General features: G+C 50.1%; 1 protein-coding gene across 11 annotated transcripts in view; it reads left to right on the forward strand.

Moving 5' to 3' along the window:
- Window positions 1-22165, forward strand: part of celf2 (cugbp, Elav-like family member 2) — a 714069-nt gene that overhangs the window by 658654 nt on the left and 33250 nt on the right. For all 11 annotated transcript variants that reach the window (XM_078419503.1, XM_078419505.1, XM_078419504.1 and 8 more), the window contains one exon: window positions 7402-7465. In XM_078419503.1, the coding sequence (XP_078275629.1) occupies window positions 7402-7465 (64 nt within the window). The remainder of the gene's footprint in view (window positions 1-7401; window positions 7466-22165) is intronic.

Genomic DNA, 22165 nt, shown 5'->3' on the forward strand with positions numbered 1-22165 from the left:
CTGGAGTAACTCAGCAGGTCAGGCAGCATCTCAGGAGAGAAGGAATGGGTGACGTTTCAGGTCGTTTCGAAACGTCACCCATTCCTTCTCTCCTGAGATGCTGCCTGACCTGCTGAGTTACTCCAGCATTTTGTGAATAAATACCTTCGATTTGTACCAGCGTCTGCAGTTATTTTGTTATATATACACACACATACATATATATTTATATATACACATACACATGCACCCATACAAACAAACAAAGAATAATTGTGCAATAATAACGATAATAGCCTATATAGTCTATATTTGGAGGTTGTGCTGTTTAATAGCCTAACGCAGTGCTTCTTAAACTCATGCACCCTTGAGTCTTGATCACAAAATCTCATTCACCTTCGACTAGATTTTCTTATGTTTTTTTGGTAATTTTCCGTCTTATTCTCCCTTGTGGATAATTTTATATATATGACGTCATTCACCCTTCATGACGTTACAGTTTTTCAAGGTTAACACACTTAACTTGCAAGTGGTGTCAATTCGAGCTTTGGTCCAGGTCTTTTCTCACCTCCAGCTCTTCAACTCAATAGACAATAGACAATAGGTGCAGGAGTAGGCCATTCGGCCCTTCGAGCCAGCACCACCATTCAATGTGATCATGGCTGATCATTCTCAATCAGTATGCCGTTCCTGCCTTCTCCCCATACCCCCTGACTCCGCTATCCTTAAGAGCTCTATCAAGCTCTCTCTTGAATGCATTCAGAGAATTGGCCTCCACTGCCTTCTGAGGCAGAGAATTCCACAGATTTACAACTCTCTGACTGAAAACGTTTTTTCTCATCTCCGTTCTAAATGGCCTACCCCTTATTCTTAAACTGCCCCCTGGTTCTGGACTCCCCCAACATTGGGAACATGTTTCCTGCCTCTAATGTGTCCAACCCCTTAATAATCTTATATGTTTCGATAATATCCCCTCTCATCCTTCTAAATTTCAGTGTATACAAGCCCAGACGCTCCAGTATTTCAACATATGACAGTCCCGCCATTCCTCACCATCCCCTACTTTCAATCTGCAGAAGGGTCCCAACCCAAGAGGTCACCCATTATTTTGCTCTAAAGACGTTGCCTGGCCCGCTGAGTTACTCCAGCACTCTGGCGTCCATTTTGAGCATTCTCCATTGTTTGGTTTCCATCCCGTCCTTGTATTCCCAGTCATCCGTGTTATTCCGGAACTCAGCAGCAGGTCCAAAGACTCCAATCCAATTACAAAAAGGTAGGGAAGAACTCACCAATCCTTCCTGCTTTTGGGATAGAAAGAGTGACTTTGTATACATGTGACACCAGGAGCTCTATCTAACTCTCTTTTAAATTCATCCAGTGATTTGGCCTCCACTGCCTTCTGTGGCAGAGAATTCTGCCAGTCCAAAAGTGCTACATGGTCAATGATGTCCCTTGAATTCTTTGGTAACACGCTCACGGAATAATCCCACAAACAGTTCTAGCCTCTATCATGTACTCCACCATCTGCCGATCTAGCCCCCCCCTCATCTGTATCCACCTATCACTGAAGAAGGGTCCAAACCGAAAAAGTCACCTATCCATGTTCTCCAAGGATGCTGCCTGACCTGCTGAGTTACTCCAGCACTCTGAGTCTTTCCTTGGTGAACCAGCTTCTGCAGTATGTAGGTTAATTGGCATCTGTTAATTGCGTAGGATGTGAAACTGGGATAACATAGAACTAGTCTACGGGTGATCGTTGATACCGGTTTCTCCAAGATACTCAGTTTCCTCCCACACTCCAAAGTTTGTAGGTTCCTCCACTCCAAACTACAGGTTTGCAGGTTAATTAGCTTGGTGTATGTGTAAAATTGTCCTTGGTGCATGTGTAGGACAGTGTTAGTGTGCGGGGATCGCTGGTCGGTGCGGACCTGGTGGGCCAAAGGGCCTGTTTCCACGCTGTATAACTCCAAACCAAACTAAACTAAAACCAATCGAAGATTATCAGGAAGAATCATTTATCCCCATGGTGTTTGTGGGAGTTTGCTGTACAAATATTGGCTGCTTCCCTTCCCATCGCCACCTCCCCCCCTGCTCTGTATTCCCTCTGCTTCTGCATGGAAGAAGCTTAATTTAATTGGCTGCGTTGAATTTTGGGGCAATCTCTAAAGGTCTGCGTTTCCCCGTTCCTTCCTGCTTTCGATCATGTCTCATTCACCCGTGGAGATGTGCAAGTTAAATGTCTTCATTGCGTTTCACAGCTGTACAGCAGAAAGAGGTTACCCTCTGAGAGGGAGCCAGTCTAACGCAGAGCGGGAGATTGTTAAATGCTTTAGAAGCCACTGTGTATTTAGCTGTATAAGATAAAGGCATTCAAATTAAGTTTGTTTTGTGCCAAACTGTACTGTGCTGCAACTGTCGAAACGCTGAATTAGAATGTTAACATTTCGCCTGATGTAGGAGCAAGAAACTCTTATTGATTGCTTCAGTTGTGTACATAACTCTTTCACGTTTTAGGTTGATGTGCTATTTTCTTATTGTTGAGACAAATGAATGAGGAATACAGTCCATGCCCCGAACCATTGATTGGAAATGACCCCATTAATGCATTCACATTCACAGCACTGCCCACCTCTGACAATGGTGACTTTGTTCCCCGACTCCGAGAGGAATGGGTCATGATCATACGTTGTAGGAACAGAACTAGGTCATTCAGCCCATCGAGTAATCACCCAAGTCCACAAATGACATTGTTAGGACAGTATTTATTTCACAAAATGCTGGAGTAACTCAGCGGGTCGGGCAGCATCTCAGGAGAGAAGGAATGGGTGACGTTTCGGGTCGAGACCCTTCTTCAGACCCTTCTTTAGTGGGCACCATCCAAGCTAACAGACCAGTCATCACAAGTTCAAATCAGTCCATTAGCAAATTAAGGAACTTGTGGATTCTGAGATGGTTTTGTGAGATCTGAGTGGTTATAAAACACCTCTTACGGTCAATAGTGATGGGAGCAGAATTAGGCCATTCGGCCCATCGAGTCTACTCCGCCATTCAATCATGGCTGAATTATCTCTCCCTCTCAACCCCATTCTCCTGCCTTCTCCCTGTAACCCCTGATCAAGTGTCAGACCTCATGTGGCTGAAATTAATAGCGTGCCACGCGAGGTGGTGATCGTTGTGTTCTCAGTAGGTTCTGGAGTATTCTGGGGGGGGTCTTGTTAAAACGGATCTTTTGCACAATGGGCAAAACATCAACCTGCTTGAAGAAGTCGGTGAGTCAGGCAGCATCTGCAGATGGGAATTTTGTTCCCCCTCCCCTCCCCCCAGATGCTGCCTGGCCCGCTGAGTTTCTCCAGCAGCTTGTTTTTCTTTGCTCAGGGTTTCAGCATCTGCAGCCTCATAGCCCCTTGGTGCCCACTGGATTCCGTTATTTCTGATCATAGACACAGAGTGCTGGAGTAACTCAGCGGGTCAGACAGCATCTCTGAAGGGAAAGGATGAAGAAGGGTCTCGACCAGAAACGTCACCTATTCCTTTCCTCCAGAGAGGTTCTGTCACACGCACGTCCACTCTCCTCCCACTCCACCCCGACCCTCCTGCCTCGCTCGCTCTCTCTCTCCTCGGTCTTTCCCTCCACGCCCCACTGTCCTGTGTTTAGCTTGTGAGCCGAGCTCACACTCCAGCTCACACTCCATGTGAAAGGCAACAAGCTCATTCATATATGAGCTGTGAATAGTAGCACGCGTATGCGTGTGTGTGTGCGATGTTTGTGTGTGCGTGTGTCTGTGTGTGCGCACGCACGTGTGTGTGCGTGAACATATGTGCAGCGTGTATATGTGTGCGTGCACCTATATGCACGTGTGTATGCACGTGTGAATGTGCACGTGAGTGCGTGTGTGCACGTGTATGTGTGCACACCAATGTGTATGGGTGTGTGTGCAAGTGTGTATGTGTGCAGTGTGTGTGTGTATGCGTGTGGGTGTGCGCGCGGTGTGTGTGAATGATGTGTGTGTGCGATGTGTGTACGCACGTGGGTGTTTGCGTGAGTGTGCGGTGTGTGTGCGCGCATGTGTGTGCGCGCGCATGTGTGTACGGAATATGTGTCCGTGCGATTGTGTGTGTGTGAGTATTGGTGTGTGTGTGGGTGTGTGCATGCATGTGTGTGCGCTGTGTGTGTGTATACATGCGTGTGTGTGCATGCGTGTGTGTGCGTGCGTATGTGCGCGGTGTGTGCGGTGTTTGTGTATGCACGTGTCTGTGTATGTGTGTGCGAGAGTGTGTGTGCGAGTGTGTATATGCACATGTGTCTGTGTGCGCGGGTGTGTGTGTGTATGTGCGCGAGTGTGTGTGTGTGTGTGCGTGTTTGTGTGTGTCTGATCCTACGCTGAAGCCTGAAGTGCTGCTGACCATTCCAGTGACAATGTCCTGTGTTCTGCAGAAGTCTGTGGCAGCGTTAGCCCCTGATTGGTGCCGCAGAAGGACAGCAACATCTGCTGCCTCACTCCCACTGTCCTCAATGTCATAGCAACGCCCTGGATCCTGTCCCAGTGCCTGCAACACCCCACCGCTTCCACCAACAACAAATGCACGCACTCCACACCACACCATTCTGCTTCAGTTCATGTCAAGTTGTTCATTGTGCTGTGTGTACCCAGCTGCAAGGTGCACCGTGAGGTTTAAGGAAAGGATCTGTCAAGATCACTTCTTTTGAAAGATGGTAATAAGTTCAGATATAACTCAGGCTCGAATCCGCATAGCTTGCTCTGCTGTAGTTTTGTTGCTGATTTGGAGAGTGTGTGTGTGTTTGCACGTGTGTATGTGTGTATGCGCACTCATGTGTGTGCGTGTATGTATGTGTGTGTGTGCACTCATCTGTGTGTGCGCACTCGTGTGTGTGTGTGTTTGCACGTGTGTATGTGTGTATGCACACTCATGTGTGAGCGTGTGTGTGTGCCCTCGTGTGTGTGTGTATGTATGTATGTGTGTGTGTGCACTCATCTGTGTGTGCGCACTCGTGTGTGTGTATGTGTGTATGCGCACTCATGTGTGAGCGTGTGTGTGTGCACTCGTGTGTGTATGTGTGTATGTATGTGTGTGCACTCATCTGTGTGTGCGCACTCGTGTGTGTGTATGAGTGCATTCGTGTGTGTGCGCACTCGTGTGTGTGTGTATGTGTGCATGCACACTCATGTGTGAGCGTGTGTGTGCACTCGTGTGTGTATGTGAATGTGTGTGTGTATGTGTGCATTCGTGTGTGTGCGCACTCGTGTGTGTGTATGTGTGCATGCGCACTCATGTGTGAGCGTGTGTGTGTGCACTCGTGTGTGTGTGTATGTATGTGTGTGTGTATGTGTGCATTCGTGTGTGTGCGCACTCGTGTGTGTGCGCACTCGTGTGTGTGCGCGCACTCGTGTGTGTGTGTCTGCACGTGTGGGTGTGCATGTGTGTATCTGTGTGCACGTGTGTTGGAGCATGTGTGTGTGCACGTGTATTTGCACGAGTGTGTTTGAGCCACTTGCGTGCTGCTCTTTAGAATGGAGCACAGCACCTACCCCCTTTAATTTTTATAGTTACAACTCTTTTTTTATACTCTCTTCTCAATAGTTTATGGTTTTCTTTTCTTTTTTTCTTTCTTCTTTTTTTCATTCTTCTTTATTTTTATTTTCTCTCTTTAAAATTTTTTTAATTGAAGCTATGTAAGAATTTTGTAACAAATTTGTCTTTTATTTCTATCTGTACATATGCTTTTCAAAAATAAAAAAAAATAAAAAATAAAAAATAAAAAAAAGAATGTAGCACAGCACAAGAACAGGCCCTTCGGCCGACAATATCTGTGCAGAACATGATGCCAAGACCGACTCTTATCTGCCTGGACATAATCCATATCCCTGCATTCCCTGCATATCCATGCGCGTGTCCAAAAGCCTCTTAAACGTCACCATAACATCTGCCTCCAACACCACCCTGGCAGAAGCTAAAGGACACAAAGTGTTGGAGTGATTCAGCAGATCAGACAGCATCTCTGGAGAACATGGATAGGTGACATTTTGGGTTGGGATGCATTTTTAGTCTGAAGAAGGGTCCCGACCTGAAACGTCACCTGTCCGTGTTCTCCAGAGATGCTGCCTGACCCGCTGAGTTACTCCAGCACTCTGTGAAACGTCGCTTATCCATGTTCTCCAGAGATGCTGCCTGACCCGCTGAGTTACTCCAGCACTCTGTGAAACGTCGCTTATCCATGTTCTCCACAGATGCTGCCTGACCCGCTGAGTTACTCCAGCACTCTGTGAAACGTCACCTGTCCATGTTCTCCACAGATGCTGCCTGACCCGCTGAGTTACTCCAACACTCTGTTGTCCTTTTTTTCCTAAACCAGCAGTTCCTGGTAACTCCATTCAGAATTGTTGATCCCTTGTTAAAATAGCTGCATCCATGCCCCAGACCACTGGACATCTTGAGCCTGTGTTGTGATACGTCAAAGTCAACCGTACTAAAAGATACCAGCTCCCCTCTAACCAGCCCACATTCCTCAGAGATTGGGTCTTTGTTGTTTAATATATAATGTGTAAATGGCTTTGGATCGGTATAACTTGGTTGAACTATCCATTTGAGTTTGGATACTTTATGGAAATGGTTAGCAATGTCTATTACTTTAAGTGGATGCTGATTTCAATGGTTCTTTATTTGTCACATATGCAACTGCACAGTTAAACGTTTCTTGCGTATTTACACATGCGCGTGCCGCCATTTTTGGCGCCATCTTTCAAAGTTCAAAGTCCGGTCGGCCCGCGCGCTTGATGTACTGGAACAGTTCCCGCCAATCGACGTCCATCTCCTCTCCTCTCCTCTCCTCTCCTCTCCTCTCCTCTCCTCTCCTCTCCTCTCCTCTCCTCTCCTCTCCTCTCCTCACCTCTCCTCTCCTCTCCTCTCCTCTCCTCTCCTCTCCTCTCCCCTCCCCTCCCCTCTCCTCTCCTCCCCTCCTCCCCTCCCCTCTCTTCTCTTCTCCTCCTCTCCTGTCCACTTCTCTCCTCTCCTCTCCTCTCCACTCCCCTCCTCGCCCAGCCATCTTTGTGTCCCGGTGGCGCCACCTGCAGCCGACCGTGAAGCCTGCAGCTGGAGGCATTACCCCGGCCCACCCTCCCACCGGCCCTTGCTCCTCGCAACCCACGTCTCCAGCAGCTCCCTCCCGGTCCCGTCGGCCGACCGACGAGCCTTCCAGACGGGTTCTCATTCCGCCGACTCTCTGTAGATGTCAACTGATTACAAGTGTGCCAGCACAAGCAATGTTTTGCCTTTAATTCTCCTGGCTGGTGACAATGTTCCACGTATCAGCCAGAGGGTGAAGAACGAGCGACTACAGAAATGTATGACCAGTCCGAGCTTTAAATTGTCATATCACATTGGAATTATTTTATCTCTTTGCAGCTCTTGCAGCAAGCAACCTCGACAGGTAACCTCGGTACCTTCAGTGGCATTCAGCAGATGGCAGGTATGTAGAACCCAGGTCGCCTCTCATCTCTTCCATAGGCAAACACCTGTTCAGTTAGTTGCCTTCTTTCTTGAGTGTGCCTATTTTTTTCTTTAATCACATTAATGACCCTCGGACTATCCTTGATCGGACTTTGCTGGCTTTACCTTGCACTAAACGTTATTCCTTTATCATGTTTCTCTCCACTGTAAATGGCTCAGTTGTAATCATGTGTTGTCTTTCCGCTGACTGGTTAGCACGCAGCAGAAAGCTTTTCACTGTACCTCGGCATACATGACAATAAACTAACCTGAAACTATGACTCCATAACCCTCTGCCCAAACTAAACTAACTAATTCCGTTTGATTTAGTTTGGAGATGTAGCCAGGAAACAGACCCATCTGCCCACCGAGTCCACGTCAACCAGCGATCCCCACACACTTACACCATCCCACACGCACTGGGAACCATTTTACCAAAGCCAATTAGCCAACAAACTTGTACGTCTTTGGATTGTGGGATGAAACCAGAGCACCCGGAGAAAACACACACAGGTCACGGGGAGAACGTACAAACTAATTATAGACAGCACCCGTAGTCAGGATCGAACCCGGGTCTCTGGCGCTGTCAGGTGGGGGGGTGAATGATAGGTGGATGCAGGTGAAGTGGGTTGAGTGAAAGGTGTATACAGGTGAGGGGGGATGAGTATTAGGTGGATGCAGGTGAGGGGGATGAGCGGTAGGTGAGTAGAGGTGATAGGTGGACACATCTGAGGGGATGAGTGATGGGTGCATACAGGCGAGGTGGGTTGATAGGTGGATCTAGGTGAGGGGTGAATGATAGTTGAGTACAGGTGAGGGGCGTTGATAGGTGAATTGAGGTGAGGAGCATAGGTGGATACAGGTGAGGGGGATGAGTGATAGGTGAATACAGGTGAGTGCAGTTGATAGGTGGATACAGGTGGGGGGATGAGTGATAGGTGGATACAGGTAAGGGGAAGGTGGTGATAGGTGGATACAGGTGAGTGCAATTGATAGGTGGATACAGGTGAGGGGGTGAGTGATAGGTGGATACAGGTGAGGGGGTGAGTGATAGGTGGATACAGGTGAGGGGGTGAGTGATAGGCGGGTAAGGGGAAGGTTGTGATAGGTGGATACAGGTGAGGGGGTGAGTGATAGGTGGATGCAGTTGAGGGATGAGTGATAGGTGGATACAGGTAAGGGGAAGGTGGTGATAGGTGGATACAGGTGAGGGGATGAGTGATGGGTGGATGCAGGTGAGGGGGTGGGGTGTTCGTGATAGGTACCTGGACACTAATGACCCAGTTACTAAGCCTTGCTTCTGTTAAGCCACAGTGCTGCGTACTAAGAACATGATGCCATTTTGTGACGCTCCTCTGCTCTCCTATATCTGTTTGCAGCCTGACTCATCAGTGGTATTCCCAAATTAGCAGGCGTATCAGAACACATTACTGTATCTAAGTCCAATTTAAGCCATGCAATTCTCGGCATGGAAACAAAAGTCAGAGAAACACAGCGTGACCCTGGCAGACATTGAACCGTTCCAGCAGTCTATGCCATGAAAAATTAAAGCTACTGAGGAAATTGAATTGCCTTAAATTTGCCTTAACTGAGTCTATTGGATAACATTTCACCTGAGAGCATTAATGAACTAAAGGAACACACATCAGGATTTATGGCGCGGCGGTAGAGTTGCTGCCTTACAGCGCGTACAGCGCCTGAGACCCGGGTTCGATCCCGACTGCGGGTGCTGTCTGTACGGAGTTTGCACCTTCTCCCCGTGACCTGCGTGGGTTTTCTACGAGATCTTCGGTTTTCCCCCCACACTCCAGAGACGTACAGGTTTGTAGGTGAATTGACTTGGTATAAATGTCAAAATTGTCCCTAGTTTAGAATAGTGTTAATATGCAGGGATCGCTGGTCGGTTTGGACTAGGTGGGCCAAAGGGCCTGTTTCCGCGCTGAATCTGCAAACTAAACTAAACTAAAAGACATATACATATATATATCTATATACTAAAACTCTCGTTTGTTTGTTTGTTTGTTCCTGAACTGCAGCTAAAACGGTGCACGATAGCGCGACAATTTTAGGCCCACCTTACTCACCATCGTCCCTTTGGTGCGAATGGAAGACGTTTCATTGAAATCGGTGTTATATTTTAAAAGTTATTCACATTTTAAAGTTTAAATCTATCTCCGAGGGAGGGGGAGGAGGGAGGTTAAGGGGGGGTTGAGGGGGATGGGGAGGGGGGAGGGAGGGGGGGAGGAGAGGGTGCTGCACCAATGCAGGAGAGGTTTGGGCCCAACGGGTCCACTTGGTCTAGTATATATATATATAGTGTTGGTCTGATTATTGCCGACGTTATTACATCTGACTAACCTACATAGAATTAGACCATTCAGTCCCTCAGGCTATGTGACCTTTTAATTAGATGAGATCCGACCCATTCCTTGACTCCTTTGTCCAGCCTTGAATCCATATCTTAGTGTTGCAGAAATCAATCAGTCTTGGTTTTGAGGTTTCTAGTTCAACTCCTGTCCCCACCCCAAGGACATTTTGAAGGAGAGATGAGCACATAAGAGAAGAGAACTCATTTGGTGGCGCAGCGGTAGAGTTGCTGCCTCACAGCGCCAGAGACCCCGGTTCTATCCTGACTGCAGGTGCTGTCTGTACGGACTTTGTACCTTCTCCCCGTGACCGCGTGGGTTTTCTCCGGGTGCTCCGGTTTCCTCCCACACTCCAAAGGCGCACAGGTTTGTAGGTTAATTGGCTTTGGTTATAAAAAAAAACTATCCCTCATATGTAGGATAGTGCTAGTGGCGGCACGGTAGCGCAGCGGTAGAGTTGCTGCTTTACAGCGAATGCAGCGCCGGAGACACAGGTTCGATCCTGACTACGGGTGCTGCACTGTAAGGAGTTTGTACGTTCTCCCCGTGACCTGCGTGGGTTTTCTCCGAGATCTTCGGTTTCCTCCCACACTCCAAAGACGTACAGGTATGTAGGTTAATTGGCTGGGTAAATGTAAAAATTGTCCCTAGTGGGTGTTAATGTGCGGGGATCACTGGGCGGCACGGACTTGGAGGGCCGAAAAGGCCTGTTTCCGGCTGTAGATATATGATATGATATGTACGGGGATTGCTAGTCGGCCCAGACTCAGTAGGCCGAAGAGCCTGTTTCCATGCTGTATCTCTAAATTCTAAAGGCTATAGAACTAGGAGTAGACCACTTCCTGGCTTCGGGTGCAGTCTGTGTGGAGTTTGCACCTTCTCCCTGTGAATGCATCAGTTTCTCCGGGTGCTCTGGTTTCCTCCCACGCCCTAAAGATGTGTGGGCATCTGTACATTGCCCCGAGTGTGCAGGGAGTGGATGCGAAAGTGGGATAGCGGACGATTGAAGGGCCGAAGGGCCTGTTTCCATGCTGTATCTTCAAAGCTAAAAACTAAAGCCTGTTTCCTGAAAACGCCCCACCCCAGCCTGTACTCATTTCATGACTTTTGCTCCTTGCACTAAGTGTGGAATTCTCTGCCTCAGAAGGCAGTGGAGGCCAATTCTCTGAATGCATTCAAGAGAGAGCTAGATAGAGCTCTTAAGGATAGCGGAGTCAGGGGGTATGGGGAGAAGGCAGGAACGGGGTACTGATTGAGAATGATCAGCCATGATCACAGTGAATGGTGGTGCTGGCTCGAAGGGGCCGAATGGCCTCCTCCTGCACCTATTGTCTATTGTCATTGATTGATTGAAAGATACACGGATAGAGACCGTTTGGCCCGTCAAGTCCACGCCAACCATCGATCACCCATTCACACTAGTTCTATGTTATCCCACTTTCTCGTCCGCTCTCTACACACCAGGGGCAATTTACAGAGGACAGTTAACCTACAAACCCCATAAGGATGTCAGGGGTTATGGGGAGAAGGCAGGAGAATGGGGTTGAGAGGAAAAGATATATCAGCCATGATTGAATGGTGCAGTAGACTTGAGGGGCCGAATGGCCTAATTCTGTTCCTATAACCTATGAACTTATGAAACCGGGGCGCCCGGAGGAAACCTGTGCAGTGATATTCTTTGATTTTGAATACAAAGTTCACAAAAGAGTTAAGGAAAGTACTAATCCATTCTTCGCAACCCCCCCATCCCCCACGCCGGGCCCCTCTTTGTTCTCAGCGACGCGGCCTGTCCACCTCGGTCCGAACTCGAAACTCCGACCTTGGCCCCAAACCCATCCTCGGCCTGACTCTGTCCTCGACCCAACTCTGTTCAGGGCTCCGACCCCTCGTCATCCTTGACCCAATCCGACCTCAAGGTTCTGTCTGACCCCACCCCTGACCCGATCCGACCCCTGACCTGATCTGACCCCACCCCTGACCCGATCCGACCCCTGCCCTGATATGACCCCACCCTTCACCCGATCCGACCCCTGACCCGATCCGACCCCACCCCTGACCCGATCCCACCCCTGACCCGATCCGACCCCTGACCCGATCCCACCCCTGACCCGACCCCACCCCACCCCTGACCCGATCCCACCCTGACCTGATCCGACCCCACTCCTCACCCGATCAGACCCCACCCCTAACCCGATCCCACCCCACCCCACCCCTGACCCGATCCGACCCCACCCCTGACCCACCCTCATCCTTGCCCTCTTCCGTTCGAGGTCTCCGTCCCAAGGTCGAGGCTGCGACCCGACTCCGGTCCCCACTCCATCCCAGTCCCGACTCCGTCCCAGTCCCCACTCCATCCCAGTCCCGACTCCGTCCCAGTCCCCACTCCATCCCAGTCCCCACTTCATCCCAGTCCCCACTCCATCCCAGTCCCCACTCCATCCCAGTCCCCACTCCATCCCGGTCCCCACTCCATCCCAGTCCCCACTCCATCCCAGTCCCCACTCCGTCCCAGTCCCCACTCCGGCCCGGTCCCCACTCTATCCCGGTCCCCACTCCGGCCCGGTCCCCACTCCATCCCATTCCCCACTCCATCCCAGTCCCCACTCCATCCCAGTCCCCACTCTGTCCCCATTCCATCCCAGTCCCCACTCCGTCCCAGTCCCCACTCCATCCCAGTCCCCACTCCATCCCAGTCCCCACTCCAGCCCGGTCCCCACTCTATCCCGGTCCCCACTCCGTCCCCACTCCATCCCAGTCCCCACTCCGGCCCGGTCCCCACTCTATCCCGGTCCCCACTCCATCCCCACTCCATCCCAGTCCCCAATCCATCCCAGTCCCCACTCCGTCCCCACTCTATCCCGGTCCCCACTCCGGCCCGGTCCCCACGCCGACCTCGAGTCTCCGAGGACAGACGGAGGGCGGGCAGAAGCCACCCGTTGGTGAATTGAGCCGGGCGTGGTTGAGCCAGGTGGCACAGTCCTGGCACAGCCGCTGGCCGTAGCTGTGGCCCGCTGCCTCTCGCTGCAGCCACGCCAGCTGCCTGCCGTCCCACAACCCTGCATGATTGGCAGCCTCTTCCAACATCTGACACCTGCTCCCACTGAATGCTGAGCAGATTGATGGTCACCGCAAGAGGAAACATGATCCAGGGTGAACATGACATTAAATTCACTTGGCCTTACCATTGTATGTAAAATCAAAAGTTTCAGGTACGAATATTCATCTCACCAGCTCAACTGAGGAGAGAAATGGAACAGGACCTGTGCTTGAGATTAACAGAAAATGGCGCATGTTTGCTCTGCGCATATCCACCAGCAGATGCACAAAGACCTTGGTGAAGCTTAGTCCCAGCAAATGGGAGCTCTTCCTTTCCTCTCGTCTCCCATTCTTATAACTTACTTGTTTAAATCCGAATGATAAATCAACACTGAGCCCATGAATTTCCTGTTCTTTAGTTTAGTTTAGTGTAGAGGTACAGCCCAGAAACAGGCCCCACTGCCCACTGAGTCCTCACCGACCAGCGATCCACGCACATTAACACGACCGCTACACGACACACACTCGGGACGATTTACACTTACACCAAGCCAATTAACCTACAAACCTGTATGTCTTTGGAGAGTGGGAGGAAGCCAAAGATGTCGGGGAAAACCCATGCAGGTCACGGGGAGAACGTGCAAACTCCATACAGACAGCACCCGTAGTCAGGATCGAACCCGGGTCACTGGCGCTGTGAGGCAGCAACTCTACCGCTGCGCCACCGTGCCGCCCAAAAAATCCAAATGTTTAAATCCAAATGATAAATTATATTTTTACGGCAGAGATAGATAGATTCTTGATGGGGAGAAGGCAGGAGAATGGGGTTAGGAGGGAGAGATATATCTGCCATGATTGAATGGCGGAGTAGACTTGATGGGTCGAATGGACCAATTCAACTCCTATTCCTTATGTCCTTATGACCTCGGAATGGCCTAATTCTACTCAATAATGATGACCTTTTGAAGTGCAGGCAAATGAGATTAGTGTATCTTGACATCATATTTTGCACAGACATTGTGGGCCGAAGGGCCTGATCCTACGATGTGTTCTCTATATTCCACACATGTTGTGCGATGTATTCCATGGCCTACGTTGCTACGTGAGAGTTATAATTATCCTGGTAACTAGTGCTTTTTGTGTCGACAGAAAGATGCAGGTGAGCATATAACAGTAAGCGTAGAACAGGGCCGCACGGTGACGCAGCGGTAGAGTTGCTGCCTCACAGCGCCGGAGACCCGGGATCGATCCTGACCACGGGCGCTGTTCGCACGGAGTTTGTACGTTCTCCCCGTGACCTGCGTGGGATTTCTCCGGGTGCTCCGATTTCCTCCTGCATTCCAAAGATGTGCAGGTTGATTGGCTTTGGGTAAAAGATTGTAAAATTGCCCCTGGTGTTTGTAGGGTAGTGTTAGTGTGTGGGGATCGCTGGTCGGCACGGACATGATGGGCTGTTTCGATAGACAATAGACAATAGGTGCAGGAGGAGGCCATTCGGCCCTTCGAGCCAGCACCGCCATTCAATGTGATCATGGTTGATCATTCTCAATCAGTACCCCGTTCCTGCCTTCTCCCCATACCCCCTGACTCCACTATCCTTAAGAGCTCTATCTAGCTCTCTCTTGAATGCATTCAGAGAATTGGCCTCCATTGCCTTCTGAGGCAGAGAATTTCCGTGCTGTATCTCTAAACTAAACTAAATATAACAGCTCATGCAACGCTATTGACTGCTGTATTTCAATCTGGCTTTTAATTCCTAGAGCTGCTAGTCCACTGTACACCAGTTATAAAGATGGTGCCTATGGTGTGTAGGTTAGTGTACGGGGTGATTGCCGGTCGGCGTGGACTCATGGCGCTGAGAGTTCTGTTCCCGCGCTGTATCTCTAAAGTCAGAAGAAGGAATGTGAGTGGAGGAGGAGGGAGAGGGGGGAGGGGAGAACGAGACCAATATTTTCAAGGCTACATAATGGAGCTGGGAAGGGGTCTGAATCCTTTCTGCCAACATTTAGCACAAGGACACCGCGAGGCCATTATAAAGCATCTCAACAACAAACCGTTCAGATCATTTCATAAAAACAACTTTCGTTTTTTTGGAACGCGGTGCCTGTTGGCAGCTGTTCTGCATCAACAGCATCTTATAAACAGCAGCGCGATGAGTGATTGTTTCATAACGATTTAAAGAGGGAGACTGCTCAGAGCTGCAGTAAAACGTTTTGGCCTGAACCGGCGGAATGATACCTCAGCTTAGTGCCTCACAGCTACACCCACGCATTGGACTAGCGACTTTAGAGATGCAGCACGGAAACAGGCCCGCCCTGCGGCCCACTGTGTCCACAGCGCCCAGCGACCCCGCACACTGGCACTGCCCTACACACACTGCACACTGGCACTATCCTACACACACTGCACACTGGCACTGCCCTACACACACTGCACACTGGCACTGCCCTACACACACTGCACACTGGCACTGCCCTACACACACTGCACACTGGCACTGCCCTACACACACTGCACACTGGCACTGCCCTACACACCCCGCACACTGGCACTATCCTACACACACTGCACACTGGCACTGCCCTACACACACTGCACACTGGCACTGCCCTACACACCCCGCACACTGGCACTATCCTACACACACTGCACACTGGCACTATCCTACACACACTGCACACTGGCACTATCCTACACACACTGCACACTGGCACTGCCCTACACACACTGCACACTGGCACTGCCCTACACACCCCGCACACTGGCACTATCCTACACACACTGCACACTGGCACTGCCCTACACACACTGCACACTGGCACTGCCCTACACACCCCGCACACTGGCACTATCCTACACACACTGCACACTGGCACTGCCCTACACACACTGCACACTGGCACTGCCCTACACACACTGCACACTGGCACTGCCCTACACGCACTGCACACTGGCACTGCCCTACACACACTGCACACTGGCACTGCCCTACACACACTGCACACTGGCACTGCCCTACACACACTGCACACTGGCACTGCCCTACACACACTGCACACTGGCACTGCCCTACACGCACTGGCACTATCCTACACACCCCACACACTGGCACTATCCTACACACCCCACACACTGGCACTACCCTACACACACTGGCACTATCCTACACACACTGGCACTATCCTACACACACTGGCACTATCCTACACACCCCACACACTGGCACTGCCCTACACACACTGGCACTATCCTACACACACTGGCACTATCCTACACACCCCACACACTGGCACTATCCTACACACCCCGCACACTGGCACTATCCTACACACACCGGCACTATCCTACACACCCCACACACTGGCACTATCCTACACACACTGGCACTATCCTACACACCCCACACACTGGCATTATCCTACACACCCCGCACACTGGCACTATCCTACACACCCCGCACACTGGCACTATCCTACACACACTGGCACTACATTACACACCCTGCACACTGGCACTATCCTACATCGCACCGCACACTGGCACTATCCTACACACCCCGCACACTGGCACTATCCTACACACCCCGCACACTGGCACTGCCCTACACACACTGGCACTATCCTACACACACTGGCACTATCCTACACACCCCGCACACTGGCACTATCCTACACACCCCGCACACTGGCACTATCCTACACACCCCGCACACTGGCACTATCCTACACACCCCGCACACTGGCACTATCCTACACACCCTGCACACTGGCACTATCCTACACACCCCGCACACTGGCACTATCCTACACACCCCGCACACTGGCACTGCCCTACACACACTGGCACTATCCTACACACCCCGCACACTGGCACTATCCTACACACCCCGCACACTGGCACTATCCTACACACCCCGCACACTGGCACTATCCTACGCACCCCGCACACTGGCACTATCCTACACACGCACTAGGGACAATTTACAATTTTCACAGGGTGGTACGGTGGCGCAGCGGTAGAGTTGCTGCCTTACAGCGAATGCAGCGCCGGAGATTAGTGTTCGATCCCGACCACGGGCGCCGCCTGTACTGAGTTTGTACGTTCTCCCCGTGACCTGCGTGGGTTTTCTCCGAGATCTGCGGTTTCCTCCCACACTCCAAAGACGTGCAGGATTGTAGGTTAATTGGCTGGGTGAATATATATATATTTTTTAAATTGTCCCTAGTGGGTGTAGGATAGTGTTAGTGTGCGGGGATCGCTGGTCGGCACGGACCCGGTGGGCCGAAGGGCCTGTTTCCGCGCTGTATCTGTATCTCTAAACTAAGCTGGTAGACCCTCAAACCTGCACGTCTTTGGAGTGTGGGAGGAATCCGGAGCACCCGGTTAAAACCCATGCTGTTTCAGGGAGAACGTACAAACTCCGTGCAGACAGCGCCTGCAGGTCTCTGATGAGGGAGATGGGAGGTCAATAGATTTTAGACTTTAGAGAAGCAATCTCTTCGGCCCAGCGGGTCCTTGTCGACCAGTGATCACCTGAAACACTAACACTATCCTACACACTAGGGACTATTTACTATTTTTTAGTAAGCCAATAAACCTACAAACCTGTACGTCTTTGTAGTGTGGGAGGAACCCGGAGAAAACCCACGCAGGTCACGGGGAGAACGTACAAACTCCGTACAGACAGCGCCCGTGGTCGGGATCGAACCCGGGTCTCAGGCGCTGTGAGGCAGCAACTCTACCGCTGTGCCACCGTGCCAACCCATATTGGGGCAGTGTAGAATGGTGAACTAATCTACCAACCACGTTTATGAAGAGAAGGCACCTAAAGAAACATCCAAACAGTACCAGAAGGCGGAGTTAAATTTATAGATTTTTCTAGATTTAGAGATACAGCGCAGAAACAGGCCCTTCGGCCCACCGGGTCCGCGCCGCCCAGCGATCCCCGCACACTAACACTATCCTACACCCACTAGGGACAATTTTTACATATTACCCAGCCAATTAACCTACATACCTGTACGTCTTTGGAGTGTGGGAGGAAACCAAAGATCTCGGAGAAAACCCACGCAGGTCAAGGGGAGAACGTGCAAACTCCGTACAGACGGCGCCCGTAGTCAGGATCGAACCTGAGTCTCCGGCGCTGCATTCGCTGTAAGGCAGCAACTCTACCGCTGCGCCACCGTGCCACAAGTGCGAATCCTTAGCAGTTGACCCCCGTGCTATACAAGATTGTCTTGGCCAAGTGGACGAAGATAAAACAGCTTCAATCATGTGATGTAGGTTTGCATTTTCAGTACTAATCCCAGAGGATACGTTTTTGTGGCTTTGCAATTCCTGACATTTTCTTTTAATAAACGCACAGAATTAAGTCAAATGTCCCCACTAGTCTGTCTCTCCGGGCCTTATTTTGGCCAATGTTCAGAGATGTGTGAGAGGAACAGAAAGAAAACATTTCAGTTTCTGGAAAAGCGTGGACCAAAACAGGAAACTGTAAACACACAGGAGGAGATCTCCTGGCACTTAGAAGACCAACTATTGTTATTGCAGACCTACATCAGAGTTTAATCGTCTCCACTTAAACTGGCAACTATTTTGGAGTCATAGAGTCACAGAGTCTTACAGCGTGGAAACAGGCCCTTTGGCCCAACTCGCCCACACCGACTAACATGTCCTACCTACACTAGCCCCACCTGCCTGCGTTTAGGCCCATATCCCTCCAAACCTGTCCTGGCTGCTCGTTGAAGAGGCGGCACGGTAGCGCAGCGGTAGAGTTGCTGCTTTACAGCGAATGCAGCGCCGGAGACTCAGGTTCGATCCTGACTACGGGTGCTGCACTGTAAGGAGTTTGTACATTCTCCCCGTGACCTGCGTGGGTTTTCTCCGAGATCTTCGGTTTCCTCCCACACTCCAAAGACGTACAGGTATGTAGGTTAATTGGCTGGGTAAATGTAAAAATTGTCCCTAGTGGGTGTAGGATAGTGTTAATGTACGGGGATCGCTGGGCGGCACGGACTTGGAGGGCCGAAAAGGCCTGTTTCCGGCTGTATATATATGATATGATAAGATGTTGACCAACAGGCTTCCGGTTTACAGCATATTCAGCTTTCATTGCAAGTTCCCAACAACTTGGAAGTGGAAATGTTGCCCGGGTTTAGTTGTTAAACATGCGATTTAGTGGTGCCTGCATGTTGTGGTACGAAGAGTGGCTGGGGAAACTCCAGCAGGCTTTAGAAGAATGAGTGGTGATCGGATTAAAATGAGTGGTGATCAGATTACGAAGAGTGGTGATCAGATTTACATGAGTGGTGATCAGATTAAGATGAGTATGATCAGATTGAGATGGGTGTGATCAGATTAAGATGAGTATGATCAGATTGAGATGGGTGTGATCAGATTAAGATGAATGTTTTAATTTTAGAGCTACAGTGAGGGCACAGGCCCTTTGGCCCACCGGGTCCACGCCAACCAGCGATCCCCGCACATTAACACTATCTTATACCCACTGGGGACAATTTCATTTTACATTTGCCCAGCCAATTAACCTACAAACCTGTACGTCTTTGGAGTGTGGGAGGAAACCGAAGATCTCGGAGAAAACCCACGCAGGTCACGGGGAGAGCGTACAAACTCCGTACAGACGGCGCCCATAGTCGTAGTGTGGTTGGATTGAGAGGAGTGTGATGGGGTCAACGTGATTTGCTGCCTTTCAGCGCCAGAGACGTGGGTTCGATCCCGACGACGGGTGCCGTCTGTACGGAGTTTGTACGTTCTCCCCGTGATGACGTGGGTTTTCCTCGAGATCTTCGGTTTCCTCCCACACTCCAAAGACGTGCAGGTTTGTAGGTTAATTTGCTTGGTATAAGTGTAAATTGACCCCTAGTGCGTGTAGGATAGTGTTAATGGGCTGGTCGGTGTGGACTCGGTGGGCTGAAGTGCCTGTTTCCACGCTGTATCTCAAAACTGAACTAAACTAAACTTTAGAGATACAGCGTGGAAACAGGCCCTTCAGCCCACCGAGTCCGTGCCGACCAACCACTAGCACCATCCTGCACACTGAGGACAATTTACAATTTTACCAAAGCCAATTAACGTACAAACCCATTAGTTCTATGTTCCACTTTCTCATCCACTCACCCACGCTAGTGCTAGTTTACAGAGGGCCAATCAAACAGCAAACCCTCATGTCTTTGTGTTGTGGGAGGAAACCAGAGCACCCGAAGGAAACCCACGCAGTCGAAGGGGGAAAGGGCAAACTTCACACAGACAGCAGCCGAGGTCGGGATCGAACCGGGGTCTCTGGCGCTGCGAGGCAGCAGCTCTACCAGCTGCACCACAGTGCCGCCCTAATCTATATACTAAAACTCTCGTTTGTTTGTTTGTTTGTTCCTGAACTACAGCCAAAACGGTACACGATAGCGCGACAATTTTATGCCCAACTTACTCACCGTCGTCCCTTTGGTGCTAAAGGAAGTTTTGATTGAAATCGGTGTTATATTTTTTAAGTTATTCACATTTTAAAGGTTAAATCTATCTTCTAGGGAGGGTGGAGGAGGGAGGCTAAGGGGGGGTTGAGGGAGATGGAGTGGGAGGGGAGAGGAAGAGGGAAGGGGGAGGGGAGGACGGAGGAGGGAGGAGAGGGTGTTGCACCAATGCAGGAGAGGTTTGGGCCCAGCGGGTTCACTTGGTCTAGTGCTCTAATGAAATTCTCTTCCATTGGCTTCATAAGGCCTGAACTCCAGAAGCAGCCTTTAAAGTGCATCCATGTTTACTCTATTGGGAGTTTCGAGATAGTTCCCGAGGTCTAATTTTATTCCTTTGTTTTGTTAATTAAGGTCTGCCACTCAAAGACTAGCATTTACATTATTGTTCAGGGCAGGACCCAGCGTGTTGCAGGAAAGCTGCTCTCTGCTTCGCAACGGAGTTATTTACAGCTGAGAGGGGAGTTAAGATAATGTTATTTTTCGTGGCAGTTAAAGGAGAACCACAAATGTCAACAGTCGCAAAGTCTTTTCCTTTCGTAATTTAGTTTAGTTTAGAGATACAGCCCACAAACAGGCCCTTCGGCTGTCCGAGTCGGTGCCGAGCAGCGATCCCCGCACACTAACACCATCTTACACACAATATACACATCCTATACACATCCTATATACGTACTCTGGGACAATTTTACATTTACACCAAGACAATTAACCTACATACCTGCACGTCTTTGGAGTGTGGGAGGAGACCAAAGATCTCGGAGAAAGCCCACGCTGGTCACGGGAAGAACGTACAAACTCCGTACAGACAGCACCTGCAGTCGGGATCGACCCCGGGTCTCTGGCGCTGTAAGGCAGTAAATCAACCGCTGCAAACCTCCGTCAGAGAGGCCAATCCTCTGAATGCATTCAAGAGAGAGCTAGATAGAGCTCTTAAGGATAGCGAAGGCAGGAACGGGGTACTGATTGAGAATGATCAGCCATGATCACATTGAATGGCGGTGCTGGCTCGAAGGGCTGAATGGCCTCCTCCTGCACCTATTGTCTATTGTCTATTAATGTTTCCACCAGTGGGAGAAGCGAGGACCAGAGGCCAGAGCCTTTAGGAAGGAGATTAGGTGGAATGACTTTAGTCAGAGGGTGGTGAATCTTTGGAATTCATTGCCACAGATGGCTGTGGAGGGCAAGTCAATGGATATTTTTAAGGCAGAGATAGACAGATTCTTGATTAGTACGGATGTCAGGGGTTGTGGGGTGAAGGCAGGAGAATGGGGTTGAGAGGGAAAGGTCGATCAGCCATGATTGAATGGTGGACTAGGCTTGATGGGCCGAATGGCTTAATTCTGCTCCTAGAACTATTGAACATGAGCCCCGATCAATCCTTCCTCTCTTTGCTCCCATCTGGCAGAAGGTACCTAAGCATGAAAGTGCACACCACCAGACACAGGGACAGTTTCTTCCCCTCCTAGCTAGGTTACTGTCCAATTCACCTCTTTCTCATTGAGGACATAGGTTACTGTCCAATTCACCTCATTTCTCATGTGGAACTGGTGCACTACAATACTGAGAACTACATCGATTGTACTTGAGTTTTAACTGTACCTCGGTACACGTGACAATAATAAACCTGAAATATGAACTCTGTTTCTCTCTCCACTGATTCTGACTGACCTCCTGATTATTTCCAGCACTTCACAGGGTCATGGAGGGATACAGCATGGAGACCCACCAAATCCTTGCAAACCATCAAACGCGTATTTACACTAATTATACTCTCGTCACCATAACACTCAACTC

The sequence above is a fragment of the Rhinoraja longicauda genome, chromosome 23, assembly GCF_053455715.1.
Source record: "Rhinoraja longicauda isolate Sanriku21f chromosome 23, sRhiLon1.1, whole genome shotgun sequence".
NCBI lineage: Eukaryota > Metazoa > Chordata > Chondrichthyes > Rajiformes > Arhynchobatidae > Rhinoraja > Rhinoraja longicauda.